General features: G+C 40.5%; 1 protein-coding gene across 7 annotated transcripts in view; it reads right to left on the bottom strand.

Annotated features, from left to right (window-relative positions):
• The window catches only part of pbx3b (pre-B-cell leukemia homeobox 3b), a 56,898-nt gene extending 45,589 nt beyond the window's left edge, over positions 1 to 11,309 (bottom strand). For 5 of the 7 annotated variants that reach the window (XM_071204390.1, XM_034090208.2, XM_034090202.2 and 2 more), the window contains exons 1-2: positions 9,917 to 11,309; positions 9,254 to 9,327 (exon numbers count right to left, since the gene is read on the bottom strand). In XM_071204390.1, the coding sequence (XP_071060491.1) occupies positions 9,254 to 9,327; positions 9,917 to 10,164 (322 nt within the window). In that variant the 5' untranslated portion in view covers positions 10,165 to 11,309. Of the gene's footprint in view, positions 1 to 9,253; positions 9,334 to 9,916 lie in introns of all 7 variants that reach the window. The other 2 variants (XM_034090201.2, XM_034090203.2) reach the window with 1 other exon arrangement.
• Between the last annotated feature and the right edge of the window lie 2,284 nt (positions 11,310 to 13,593).

Below are 13,593 nucleotides of genomic sequence, written 5' to 3'. Positions count from 1 at the left end.
TCTTCCCCAGCCTGACCTGTAGACTAATGAGAAAAGGCCCAGACTATCTTGTCTGATTAATTAATTCAAAATGTCGGCTGTTATTCAAATGTGAGGCTGGTGTTATTTGAATAACACTTGACAGCGACGCCTGAAGAAATAATTTCTAGTTTGTGAGGCTGCTGCGGCATTACTGATGATGGCTCATGGAAATGTTAGAAGCCGAGGAGTTTTTTTTCCCCTCTTCGCCCGTCCTCTCGCTTTCCCTCCCTTACCTTCTCAGTCATGATAGCTCCAAGAAGTATTTCATTACTTCAGCCACCCCCCCCCCCCCCCTTCACAATTATGGCTCTTACCGTTTTTTTCCACTGTCTGTCCTTTCTTTTGTGTTTGTATTCCCTCCCACAGCCAGCCCAGATCTACAGGGCAGCATTTGGCTCTGCGAGGGACATGCTGGCAAAGAGGAAGGTCATGGTTTTTACAACTGCAGCTCCCCAATGCTGACAGCCCGTGCTGCCAAAGTGACACACTCTGTTTGGCTTTCCCACGTTCATAGAGCTCCACAGCACTTCGTCTTTATCACGGAGCACGCCACACACACACACACACACACACACACACACACACACACACACACACACACACACACACACACACACACACACACACACACACACACACACACACACACACACACACACACACACACACACACACACACACACACACACACACACACACACACACACACACACACACACACAAGTCAACGACTAATCTTGAATATTTAGAGAAGGAGAGAATTTAATCAGCTTCAGAGTTGCATTTCCTGTCAATGTTCAACAAAATGATCCCACGTACCGACATGATTGTAAAATATCGCAACAGACGGAAGTGGAAATGATCTTACTGGGTTGTGAATTTTCCCTTTTCTTTTTTTTTATGATTTCAAAACCCAGTGGATTGGGGGTAGGGAAAAAAAGGCACTGGAGAAAGAAAACCAGGAGCGTACGTGCTAGGGCCTAGGGGCAGTGCACACCCCTCTATCGCTTCCCTCATCAAGCATGGATTCTAATCAGGGCTGGGGAGATATAAGACGCTCAGTCATTAAATAAATTAACTCTGCCACTCCATGCTCTCCTTCAGCACCCGCGAGAGGCCCGCCGTGCTCTGCATACTTACAGAGGCTCCGAGCATCACGCACCTCACCTTCACACCACAACCTCGCAGGCCTGCCACCACACACACACACACACACACACACACACACACACACACACACACACACACACACACACACACACACACACACACACACACACACACACACACACACACACACACACACACACACACACACACACACACACACACACACACACACACACACACACACACACACAAGTCAACGACTAATCTTGAATATTTAGAGAAGGAGAGAAACCACACCTCCTGTCTCTCAACAACTGATGTTCACATTCACATCGGATGCTTTTACATAATTGCATTATATTAAAAGACTAAAAACAACCTTCGGGACGTTTCATGTAAAGAATGCATGTCCCACAATTTTGGATGTAGAAATCGAAGGGTGCACAAGTGATAACCAATCTCTGCAGACCAGTGCTGATTCACAGGGTCGGTGAGACAGCGTCGACATGAGTTTTCAGAGGATCTGTGCAGTGTGCTGCCATTCTTCAAGAGGAAGCAAGTGCAGTGACGAACAGTAAGAGAGCTCAGTGTCGGCTCGGATCACTGACACAAACAATCAAAGCTGACACAGTCTCCGTATAGCACCTGCCACTCCGGCAACACAAATAGATCAATATGAGGGGAAGTCGTCCACTGTTTGAAACTCATATCGTAGCACCCACATCATATTCCATATGTAAAAAAGTGCATAATACATATCAATCACTCTGACGGAGGAAATGCTTACTTGAAGAGCCAACGTGAGGCAAATAAGCCATGTCAGCAGAATGTCCGTTGTCAAAACTTGTCATTTGAATTTTCACCCGCATTGTGCGTAGACAAATGTCCTTAGAAATCCCTCACATTGCAATTTATATCATTTAATGCATGCTTTAATTCTCCATTACTAAGAGAGGACGTACCTGGGAGGGTGGAAACGCATTAGAGAAAGTAAGAAATGAACAGAAGGGTCTGGGGATCTCTCGAGCAGACACAATTAAATATTCATGTGTCTCCTCCTAGGACACCATACAGATCATTATCATGGCAACAGCACTCCACCATTTTGTTCACACGTTTTTGCACCAAAATCAATGTGTGTGTATAAAATTCAGCAAAACAAAAAGACAGCGTCAGCACATCAGTAATTTACTATGTTATTCAAATTAGAACTGCCTCTTTTTGAGTAGAAATGATCACATCAAAATCATCCTGCATTAAAAGGATATCTGTTTCCAGCCTATTATTAGTTATTGCAGTTAAAATCATGAGTAGTGTGTGAATGATACACAGGTATGTCTGTGAGCCTCATGCCATGGGACAATACACCAGATCCTAATGTTAGTGAATTATTCCAAAATTCATTACAAGCGCTGGGCCCTTTCCTGCCTCCTGCTAGAGGAAAAGAATAGCAGTAATGTACTCTGGATGACCTCCACTTTCTAAAGAGAGGAGAAATATTTTTTTTTCTTTTCCGCTTTTCAATCCCCATCAAAGAGGAGCAAAAACGAGGGACAGCATTCCCCTGCTCGGCATCATTAATCATAGCTTTCTGGGAGCAAGCGCATATTAATTTCTGTCATCCCAAACATCATTTGGTATTGTTATGCCACGGCTTAGTCCTCATTCACCAGCAGACGCCGGCCGTTCCTCCTGGTTTGAGGGAAGACAGGGCCTGTGTGGCTGTGTTTCAGAGCAAGAGGCCTTTATCCCTGGGGCTCTGACACCAATTAAGCCATTTCACCGAGAGACGAAAACAGGGCCCGCCGTTTCACTGTAACATGAGCCAGCACCTAGCTGCTGGCCCCTCGCCATCTTTCCATTACTTCAGACACAAGAATATACTTCAAGGACTTAAGAAAATAAAAAGATGTTTGCGAATGGTCATACTTTACTGACCTCTGGCAAAGTTGAAAAATGTGGAATTTTACTAAACTGTGTTTTTCACTAAACAGCAGCAGTATCAGTCTAGCTTCTCTATCATGTCATCCAGTAACATTATCATTTAAAAATATTCTGAATACATGTTTAAATTCACAAACAATACAAAAAACAATGGGTTAGTATTTTGCCAAGACTGATAAGAAAAATGCTCTGTGTGCAGTTCCTTTTATATCTTTCTTTTCCCCACAGTTGCCTTTTGGCAGGCAGCAGAGTGGAGCTTGTCTTAGGGCTAAAGCAGAATAATGCAAGGTTTGTTATTAATTAAATATTATAAATCTTAACACAGCAGCCAATAAGAATTATTTGCCTTATTAAAGCAGCAGAAGACGCTGATTAAAATGTCATTGCATTGCAGTCTTTTTCCCATTGCTGCCTTCAATATATCATTGTAATGTATGAAACATGTGGAACAATGGCATATGGAACAATGGGAAGAGGGCTTTCATTTTTAGGCTTGTAAATGAGGAAAGAAATCCTCTTTTCTTCCCGCTTTTGGAAAACAATCTTGTGTAAAGAAAAGAAAAGGTGACAACAATGTATCATTCTGTTGTTGTCACGAAACAAGCTGCAGACTGCTACTGTGTCAACATATTACAAATGAGATTTAAGAAGTGTACATTTACTGACATCTGCCAAAATTCATTTATCACTTAATCTACAACACATCTATCACCTGTAGGAGTAACAGCCCCACAAACACAGAACAAAACTATCTAAAATACAGGAATGTAACTGCCTATAAAAAATGTAAGAAACAGTTTATCTGTCAAAAAGAGTAAATACAGGAAAGGCAGGAAATAAAGAAAAAAGCAGGATTGTTTTCAGTGTTCTTGCACTCACAAATGATAGGTCATTTAGTTGTCCACATGTAATGTGTACAGAGTAAATGAACATCATGGTGTCCACTGTCCCATGAGGAAAACTCTTCCCTGAAACACTCGAGCTAATGAAATAGGGACCTATAAATAGCAGAGTCATTACTGAGAGAGGACTTGCTTTGCACCAGTCTTTCACTCTAACCCTTTTTACACTAATAACTGGCTCTATGGCATTACATAGTCTTGGCTATCGGCTGACACAGTAATGAACATCAAGACACAAGAGACTTCATGTTAAAAAAACTGAGCGGTTTCTTTTTTTCTTTATTGCTGTAAATAAATACAGCTTAAAATATATGCACCCTTATCTTAACCCTATCAAACGAGGTACATAATAATACCTTTGTTTGTCATAATCATAAAAGCAATACAAGTTAATTTTATCTTGTGTTTCATTAACGCAAGTTGATGGCTTTTTAATTTGTCTCTGCCAAAACTGATAGAGGACCACTTTGTTTCGTTTATTTTTTCAGTAAATCTTCCTCCTAAGATCAAAAGTGTTACATATTAAAAGTGTGTGTTGTTGACATTAACGTTCTTTAAAGCAGGGACATTTCCATATTGCAAAAAATAAACATTTGGTTTAACTATGTCTGTCGGGTCAAAGGTCTTTTACTGTTTTGACAAGAGTGCAGCCCCAGTGATGCATGAAAAAATCTGTCCTAACTTGTGCCGACAGGACAACAAGTTGTATCGTTCACGTTTAATCTATTTCTACAGGGGGTCATCGTTTGAAGTAGCTTCTCCCTGTCTGCTTCAGGTTTATATTTCGACGTTCAGCGACAGCTTCAAAAAGAAAAGAGGCATTCAAAGAGTCTCCACCAGCCACGCTCCTACTGCTGTAAACTCATTTCAATCAATCCTTCCTTTTTGCATCCCAAGCAGCCTCTGCTGGCTGCCATCGCCTGAAGATAACTATTTCACCACCTCTGTCATGCCTAATTAACAACTCAGATGTACAATTCAGAAATTTCGCAATTAACCTACTAAAATATTGTTGGAGGATGCTAATTGTTATGCCAGTTGCCATAAAGACTCATTTGCATAACGTATGTGCAAAAAACAATTATGAGCTGTTGATCGCGCCGGAGCCCGCAGAAAATGCTTGGAGCGATAGAGGGGGAGCGAGGGAGACGTTTGCAAAATGGGTGCTTGTGTGTGCAGATGGAGGGACAGCACTGGATCATCGTACAAAAAAAACAGCTTTGAGGAGCCGTGCGCGCAGACACCAGGCAGCACCGGTGCAGAGGCATCTATCTCCACAGCACAAAAGCATTTACCCCTCCAAATGAAACTGATGTGTACACTCTTGTTTTTTTCTCCTCTTTTTTTCTTTGTCTGGCTCTCCTTCTTTTCATCTTTGCTGATGGGGAAATGGAGGGTATTTGGGAGCTACTTAGATAATAGCCACATCTTCCCCGGTCCCCCTCGTGCTTTAGAGGAGGAAGCAATAGTGGCCCTGCCATTGAGACAGTCAGGAACCCAGCTGTGCGCGAGCCATTCGGCACAACACTATCTAGTCACTGCAGCCGCATCACTGGGGCTCTCTGAGACAAAAAGCAGCCAAAGTCAATTGTCTCTCCTGCTGAATAGCTTTCTGTTCTCACACATGCATTTACTGGAGCTTTTCCTGCACCAAGACAACACACAAGGTAGAAAAACCAAAGAGAATATATATAATTATTTATATATATTCCCTGCTCATAAAAGGTGGTCTTTTATTTTAGCTGCAATAATAATAATAACAATACATATGTATTATTAATCACAATTGGAATGAGAGGGGTCATTAACTCTGTCAGGCAACATTGAAATGAATGTTTCCTGTAGATCTTAGAAATGCTTACCTCCTCAGTCCTAACTCTATTTACTCCAGGTAATGCTTTTAGTCGGCCTTGCATGTGGTTAATTACCGGCTCATCCTGAACTGTATTTAATTATCACAGTCTTTCCGAGTTGGACATTACATATAACGCAGACAAACTGATAAACATATATGAAATTGCTTTTCCGATCCAAATCCAACGAGTGCAACACAACCCAGACAGTGTTTCCGAATGTGCAGTCCCTCCTTAATCCAATGCTTTAAACAGTGTATAGGAGCATTTATCAGGCTGAATCTGCCACACTCTCTCCCTCCCCGACCCCCTGTTTCTGAACCTGACGAGTCAAAGGTCAGGAAAACAACAAGTCAATACGCAGCCAAAGAAGCGCCATGCAGCTGAGAGAGCTGTGGAGAGGGCTAAGCCTCTCTGTGGCACTCCGTGATTTAGCCTGTAATAGTTTTCTGTAATCTCTTTCTATTGATTAAACCTCACATCAAAGAGGAGTCTTGCAACAGAACCTCTCTTTTCCTGGTCAGAAATACCATATGGAGGTAATCTTTCACCTTTGTTATTCTTGCCGCTCCTGCTGCTGCTGCTGTGAGTCTCTCTTCCAAGCACGAGAGCAAGACAAGGGAGTAGCCAGCAGGATAACACAAACCCAGCACAGAGGAATAACTGCAGAACTCATCTGAATCGCAGGCAATTTTCACTCAATGCATTCATTGTCTTCTCACGCAGCCTACAGGCAAAAAGGTACATGAATGTAACCTTTGTCCTGAAACTGTTAGAAAATCGAGAATAAAACCATTTTAATTGACACTTTTTAAGTATCTTCTAAAAGGAAAACATGAAACACTCAAAGACAAAGAACTCCACTCGCCGACCAAATCTCACATTTAGCTTATCTAAATGCAAAACCAAGAACATTTGGGGGGGAAAAAAACCCTCCTGCTAAAAACACTCAATTTAGTGACAGGCAAATGACTTCATGCTGCCACTTAATCTCATTTCTTGCATAATGCTCTCTAATTAGCATATCAAAGTGAATTAATAGTTCCGGGGCATTAGCAATGCAGAAAAATGTTGTAGCTCTACAATAACAAGTTAGAAGAGTGCCAGAAACTTCTAAACACCATTAAGAAGACTTCACAATGTCTTGCTATTACCGTAAAAAATCTTCTTTACTTCCACGAGAAAATCAAAAGACCATTCTTTGATTTTGTCTCCGCTCGTAAAATAATACTTTAAACATAAACACGAGAAGCTTTGAAGCTGAACCCTGATCTGGCTATTCATCTGCACACTCGACAATAAGTCTGGATAACATGATACATGCGCGCAGTAATTACAGCTATGATTCTTGGAACGCTTTCAAATGTATTATTAAAAGTCATTTTCAGCCAACGGTGGATCACATGGCTAAACGACAGCGGCCCCTGTGCCATCTGAACGGACATGAAAGGGCCAAGGAAGCCCTGAGAACGATGCTACAGGAGCCAGTGAAAGGATCACTGTGTGCTGCAAAAACTGGCCGGTCAAAAAGGCCACCAGACCAGCTGAGCTCTGTCAATGACTAAGAGGGGGAGGCTGTGACTCTAAACCACAGGTTAACCATGCACACACACACACACACACACACACACACACACACACACACACACACACACACACACACACACACACACACACACACACACACACACACACACACACACACACACACACACACACACACACACACACACACACACCCTGCTCTCCCTCTTGTCCGTCTCATCTCTTGCTCACACACAATCAGTCCATGGCACATACACTCTCCTGTAAGTATATTGATACAAAATGTAATTTACTTTATTATGTTAGGCTATTTTAAACGTAAGCCAACAGCAGGAATATTTAAAGACATCATGCAAGTTTGGACTAACAAAGTAAAACATAACATTAAAGTTACTTGCAGAGTAATGATAGTATTTGTATATGATTTCTCAGATTTTGTTATCCAATGACGGCTATGTTTTACTGATGTATCATTGCTTCAGCACTGGACAACACGTTCATATCCAATCAATGCTGGTGCAGAGAATAAAAGCTGGCATTTTGTGTGATGTGCGATCTGCAGCCTCTGTTTTTTCTCGCTATCTCTCGTCTAAACTCAACAGGCACACACACACACACACACACACACACACACACACACACACACACACACACACACACACACACACACACACACACACACACACACACACACACACACACACACACACACACACAGAAGAGCACCTCGGCTAGACTGTGGACCCTCTGTCTGTCCCTGTGGACGCCACCTGCGTCGGGGAAGTTCATAAACTTTTATGATCTCTCCCCAGCCGATATCCTCATAAACTGCACAAAGGTCACAAATCTGACAAGGCATCAGGTTTGCTAAATTACACCAAACCGACAGCATCATTTTATTTATATTCTTATATTTTCTTTGACTGAGAAATATGTATTATACTTTAAAAATAAATAGGGTTGCTCAGTGGTTTGAATAATTGAAGCATATGTTTAACAGCACTTTGTTCTTATAGTTTCAAGAACAAAAAAGACCACATAACTGTAAGGCATAATAAACAGTGTGTGAAAACTACTATATACAAATATGTGTTTAAGAATTTCGAGGCACATGATATGTCCCATAAACATTGTGGGAAAATTGTAGAACAAAGTCTCTACAAAGGTTAATTTATAAAAAAATATATAGCAAAGTTTGAAATGTAAGAAAAGTTGTATCTATTATTTCTCTTTATATGTGCAAACACACTGAAAGTATTCAACCCTGGTCCTAGAAATCTGCAGACTAGATGCCTATTTAGACAAATTGCGTAATATGAAATATAATATAAATATTTGTCCTTTAATTTTCTAAAGGAGGATTCAATTATTTGCTTTTCCCCCCAGAATGAACTGCCTTAATTTGGAGGAAAGGAGTGAGTCTGCATGCAATTGCAATACCCATTTTGATAGAGAATGTAGTTGTCTTTGTATGTTGAAAATGTGACAATTGTTGTCAGGTTATAAAGCATGAATTCATTGTGATCTCAGCTATGTAGAGCATATGCTGTGGGATTTCCCCCTCCTGTTCGCTGCCAGAGTAGAGAGGGGGAAAGCTGGAGCGCACTTTCTGTTTAAATACAAGCAAACACTGCTGGAAAAAAGATGCACCTGCAAAAATAATGAAACAAACCTAACATCCTCTATGACAGAAAGTGTTTTTTTCTGTGTGGCACAATGACTTTTCTTTAAGTGATTGATTAATATGGGCAGAGGTCCCTATAACCTGGGTGCAGGCTGGCATCAGATCACTGGGAGGTAAGTGTCTGTGTGCTGTTGCATTGAGACATTACTATTATATTAAATTCATAATAAAATATTTGTATATAAAGATCTTACCTGTCTTTTCTTTGATTTCACAGAGAACGCTGAAGAGTGCTGGTTTCATTCTGTGACAGTTCAGCCCATGTTTCCTGTTTCAGTATAAGACAAAATAATATACTGAAATAAATTCACTGAAACATCACATGTTAGAAATTAGCAGGTCAATGGAGTATTTAAGATGTTGAGTTTAGTTGTCACTTTTTCTAAGTATTGCAATGTTACAACCATCACATGTCTCTCAGAAGTTATCATTTGCTACATACAGTCAAAATATAATTATCTGTTATTTAGGTCACACAAGTGTAATATTCCATTATAAATATAATACTAATATAATCAACCTACTTACAGGATTTTTTTTTTTTAAGCATGTTAGTTTTGCAGATATATGAAAATGTTCTGTGTGCACAGAAACTTTTTGAACAACACAAGCTTGTTCAGGATGGCTTTTGGCACACAAGCACTTTAAAGTAAAATGCTGTTGTTCCCTAAGTGACAACTTTCTCGTGTGTTAAATCATTGCGAGGCAGTAAATACACCTCAGTGTAAGATTATCATTAAGCCACTCCAGTCTATTGTTATGCATGGGGGAGTTAAGTTAAGAGGGCCACATCTTAATAATGGTGCGTTCAGCATTTTGGGGAGGGCGAAGTTAATAAAACATATAAATCAACCAACTTTGCTTGCGCCTCGTCCAGGCTTTGGTCAGTTATGGTCATTATTTGATGGAGAATGTCACCAATGTCTTGTTTTCTTCCGTCTCCGTCTGACCCATCGTGTCCATGTGGAGGCGGCAGTGCCATGCCTCCTTGTACCGAGTGGCCAGAAAGGCTGACACCGCCAATGGACTGCATGATCCGGGCTTGATCGTCCATACTAGACGCTAAAGAGTCTGTGCACTGAGCCACACAAATTGAAAAACTCATATACGAAATCGGTTATAGCAAGTGCTGCAGACAAGAAGGGGTTGCACGGCTGTGTTTCTTTAGCGAAAAAGAGCGCACACGTTGTTGTTTTAAAAACAACAACCTAGCAGAGATATTTTTGCGTAAATCTTATGTCCAAGTTTTCGCTGTCTTCTCGCTTTTTTACGCGTGGTCCAAAGTGCCAAAACGCGTGAGTATGTTTGTAGAAAAATGCATTAATTGCTTCTTCTTCTTAACACTTCTTTGTCAAAATTGACGGTCCATCGTATCCCGCACGAATCCTCATGCCAATCTGTCTTTTCTCTGGGATTTGACGGGTGGTATGGACAGAAACGCTCCTTGGTGATCTCTCATCTATTAGCGCTCTTCATGGGATTCCCGGCGCATTCCGTCTCCAAAATGTCCAAACCGTCCTAGTGATGCACCGGCAACAAAAATATCCAACGTGTAAACAAATACAAAATCTTGCAGCTGTTGCTAACTATAAATGTGCAGAAATATTTTCTGCGACAACTGGCAATATTTAAAAAAAAATACACAATCTGCGGCATAAGGTGTCCAAATGTGACTACAAAAAAATTGAAATATACAAAAAAAAAGTTGGGATATTTCTGGTTGAAAAAAAAAAGCAACCACGAGAAGAAATTAATTAGAATACGCTGTATAAAGGCGATGCGCAAAAAAATATCTTGCCCTGCTGAAATTTATGAGCTCCAGCCTCTGCCTGTGTGTGTTTTATGTTGTTTGATGGCAGCGGTATAGTGAGCGATTGACAGTGTGCCAATGCCACTCACTCAGTGCAGACGTGTCAGAGCAGGGAACAGGGGTAGAAAAAAAATACAAAATACGAAATGAAAATGCACGCTCCGCCCTGCAGAGGAGGGGTCTATATTCTTGTCACTTCTCGCCTGAACACCGAAAAACAAAATGTTAAGAGCTAGTACTTAGGATGGTGATTATATTGATGAAAGCACGGCAGAGTCCCCTCTCTCTTTCTCGCAGCGGCGACAGTTTGGTATCCTCGTTTCCTCACGCGTGCACGTGCAGCTATGTGCATATTCTCTAGCAATAATAAAGATTTAGCCCTGCTACAACACAGGCAAATGCATAATGAGAGTTTGAATACAGTTTGATGTAGAACTGCACAGTCCCTTGTAAGCTTTGGTTCAAGTCAGGCAAGCAGTAGACATGTTTATATTATTGGAAAGTAAAGCTCCTCGACCAATCGCAGCCCAGAATGATGAAGACTGACGACCCGTGTGTCCTATTACTGGCAGATGCATGAGGCTGAGAGCCCACCCACTCCATCCCTCCATCTTCGCACCGCTCGCACAAAAGGATGGGAACTTCTGATTGGTCGTTGCTACGAGTGACATCCATTGCACGAACAGGCGGCGCTGCTCGGTGCTCCTCCGCAGTTGCTATGGCAGCAGACACGTTGTTGAGCTGGATGCAAGGCTGCACATAATGTGCTCAATGAGCAGATAGTGGATTTAAAAAGACGAATACAAAATGAAGGTTTGACTTTATATATGAGGGCATTTTATGAAGAACTCAGGGGAATAAATAATGTGGAGGTTTGATATTCTGGAGTTTTACAGAAAGACAGTAAAAAGGGCTTGTGCAATACAAACGCTTGAAGTATAACTTTTGTTTGATACAGTTTTAAGATGACAATAAGCATAAATAGTATTTAAGGGGAATTGTGCAGCTTCATGTGCAGTAGGCCTATTGCCAGGAAACGATAACTTATTACAGTATGTCCTCCAACAGACAAAATAACCTTTGTTGGTGACATTTCTCCCAAAAGTAGGCAGCAGGGATCAATAAATGTGTTAAGCGACCTAACATTTCACTTGAAGAAACGCATAAAGGTCAGTACTATCCCTGGAAAATCTAGCTATAACTGTCTGCAACACTTTTTCCCACTTTTTAGTTTCAGTCTCAATCCTCTCTTTTTGAAGTCGCGCTGAGGAGCATAAGAGAAGTCAGGACAAATGTCATCATCATGGACCGCAGTTTATTCTAAGGAACCTGATCAGCTGGGGAAGAAATAACTTTTTTCGCAGGCAATGTCAGTACGTTTTAAAAAAGGAAATGTATCAGAGGTCTTATTCAGAGCAAATCATGTTGATTATGGTTGTGCATAAACATTTATTTTCAACGAGCAAATGTAATGCTTTCACTTTTAAATACACAAATATTTTTGACAATATCAAAATCAAGTCATCAGAAAGACAGGCAGATATCACAAAACTTAAACTAAGTAAGAAGGAACTTGCAGGTAGACGCTGAGAAGAAGATTATTATCTTGGACAGAAAGCTCCTGTTTAATGGAAAATGTGGGTTTATATGTGATGAACGTATTTCTTTAATTATTCTTAACTGTTTTGACAGGGACATTTAACATGAGACTTGAACTCAATGTTCACAGAAAACCTCACAAAGCGTATGATTGATGATGAAAAACAATTGCAGCCTAATTGTTAATTACATTTTGTTCTTTGCAATCATCTCAATTCTTAAGTTTAAATCCTTATATTATTGTGTTGCTATAAGTCAGTGATCCTCTGAAATCCAATACTTTTGGTCAAATAGAAGTTACATCATGGACCACCTGCTCTAAGGAAATTATTTATCTTCATGAGTCAGAACTGACTGGCACAAAAAAATACACTAAAACTTAAGATACCCAGAGTCATTATTTAATCTTTTTAGATTTTGATAATTTAGTAAAGGATGAAAACATCACCCCGCAGCTACATTTGAAGTCCAGGAACCTGGATGAGTCCAAAAATAAACGAGGAACAGCACACAGTAAATGTGCCACTCTTATATTAATATCAATGAATACTAAGAAGTCAATTTCACATTCAAAGTGAACTCGAGAACATCACGGATAATGGTTTTATGCTACATTTCTAAGTTAGAAATGATAATATCACAAGATTTTAGTATGTGAAAGAAATATATTCAGATGTTGTTAGCAGTCTGTGTGGTTGTGTTCATCGATTTGACCTTGAAGTTTCAGAGCAACACACTCTAGTTTAGTGAATGGTAGTCCCAGGACTACTGCATTTATCATTGAAATACTGAGCTGTCAAGTCACCCTCCACACCTGTCAAGAGGGGCTCAAAGGTACAGCTCCGGCTCCTCTCCTCTGTTGCAGTGCATGATTCTTCATTGCATTGCATAGCAGGCCTATTCACCGTTGTTTTCAGCCATATGTCAACATAATTCATTTCCGTATGTGACAGCTCCCAACAGTAAGACAGTGTGGCACTACTAGTTGACAAAACCTTGTTTACATAACCAAGAGGTTGTGCTATCCACTGTTTTCTGTAGACTTCAATTTGAAAAATCATATTTCTGTAAAAAGAAAAATGCAGCAGGTCAGTTTCTTTAAAGATAAATAAATAACATCTTATT

This window comes from Pseudochaenichthys georgianus, chromosome 9, assembly GCF_902827115.2.
Source record: "Pseudochaenichthys georgianus chromosome 9, fPseGeo1.2, whole genome shotgun sequence".
Lineage (NCBI taxonomy): Eukaryota > Metazoa > Chordata > Actinopteri > Perciformes > Channichthyidae > Pseudochaenichthys > Pseudochaenichthys georgianus.
The sequence above is the reverse complement of the archived record's forward strand: the minus strand, read 5'-3'. Positions and strand labels throughout refer to the sequence as shown.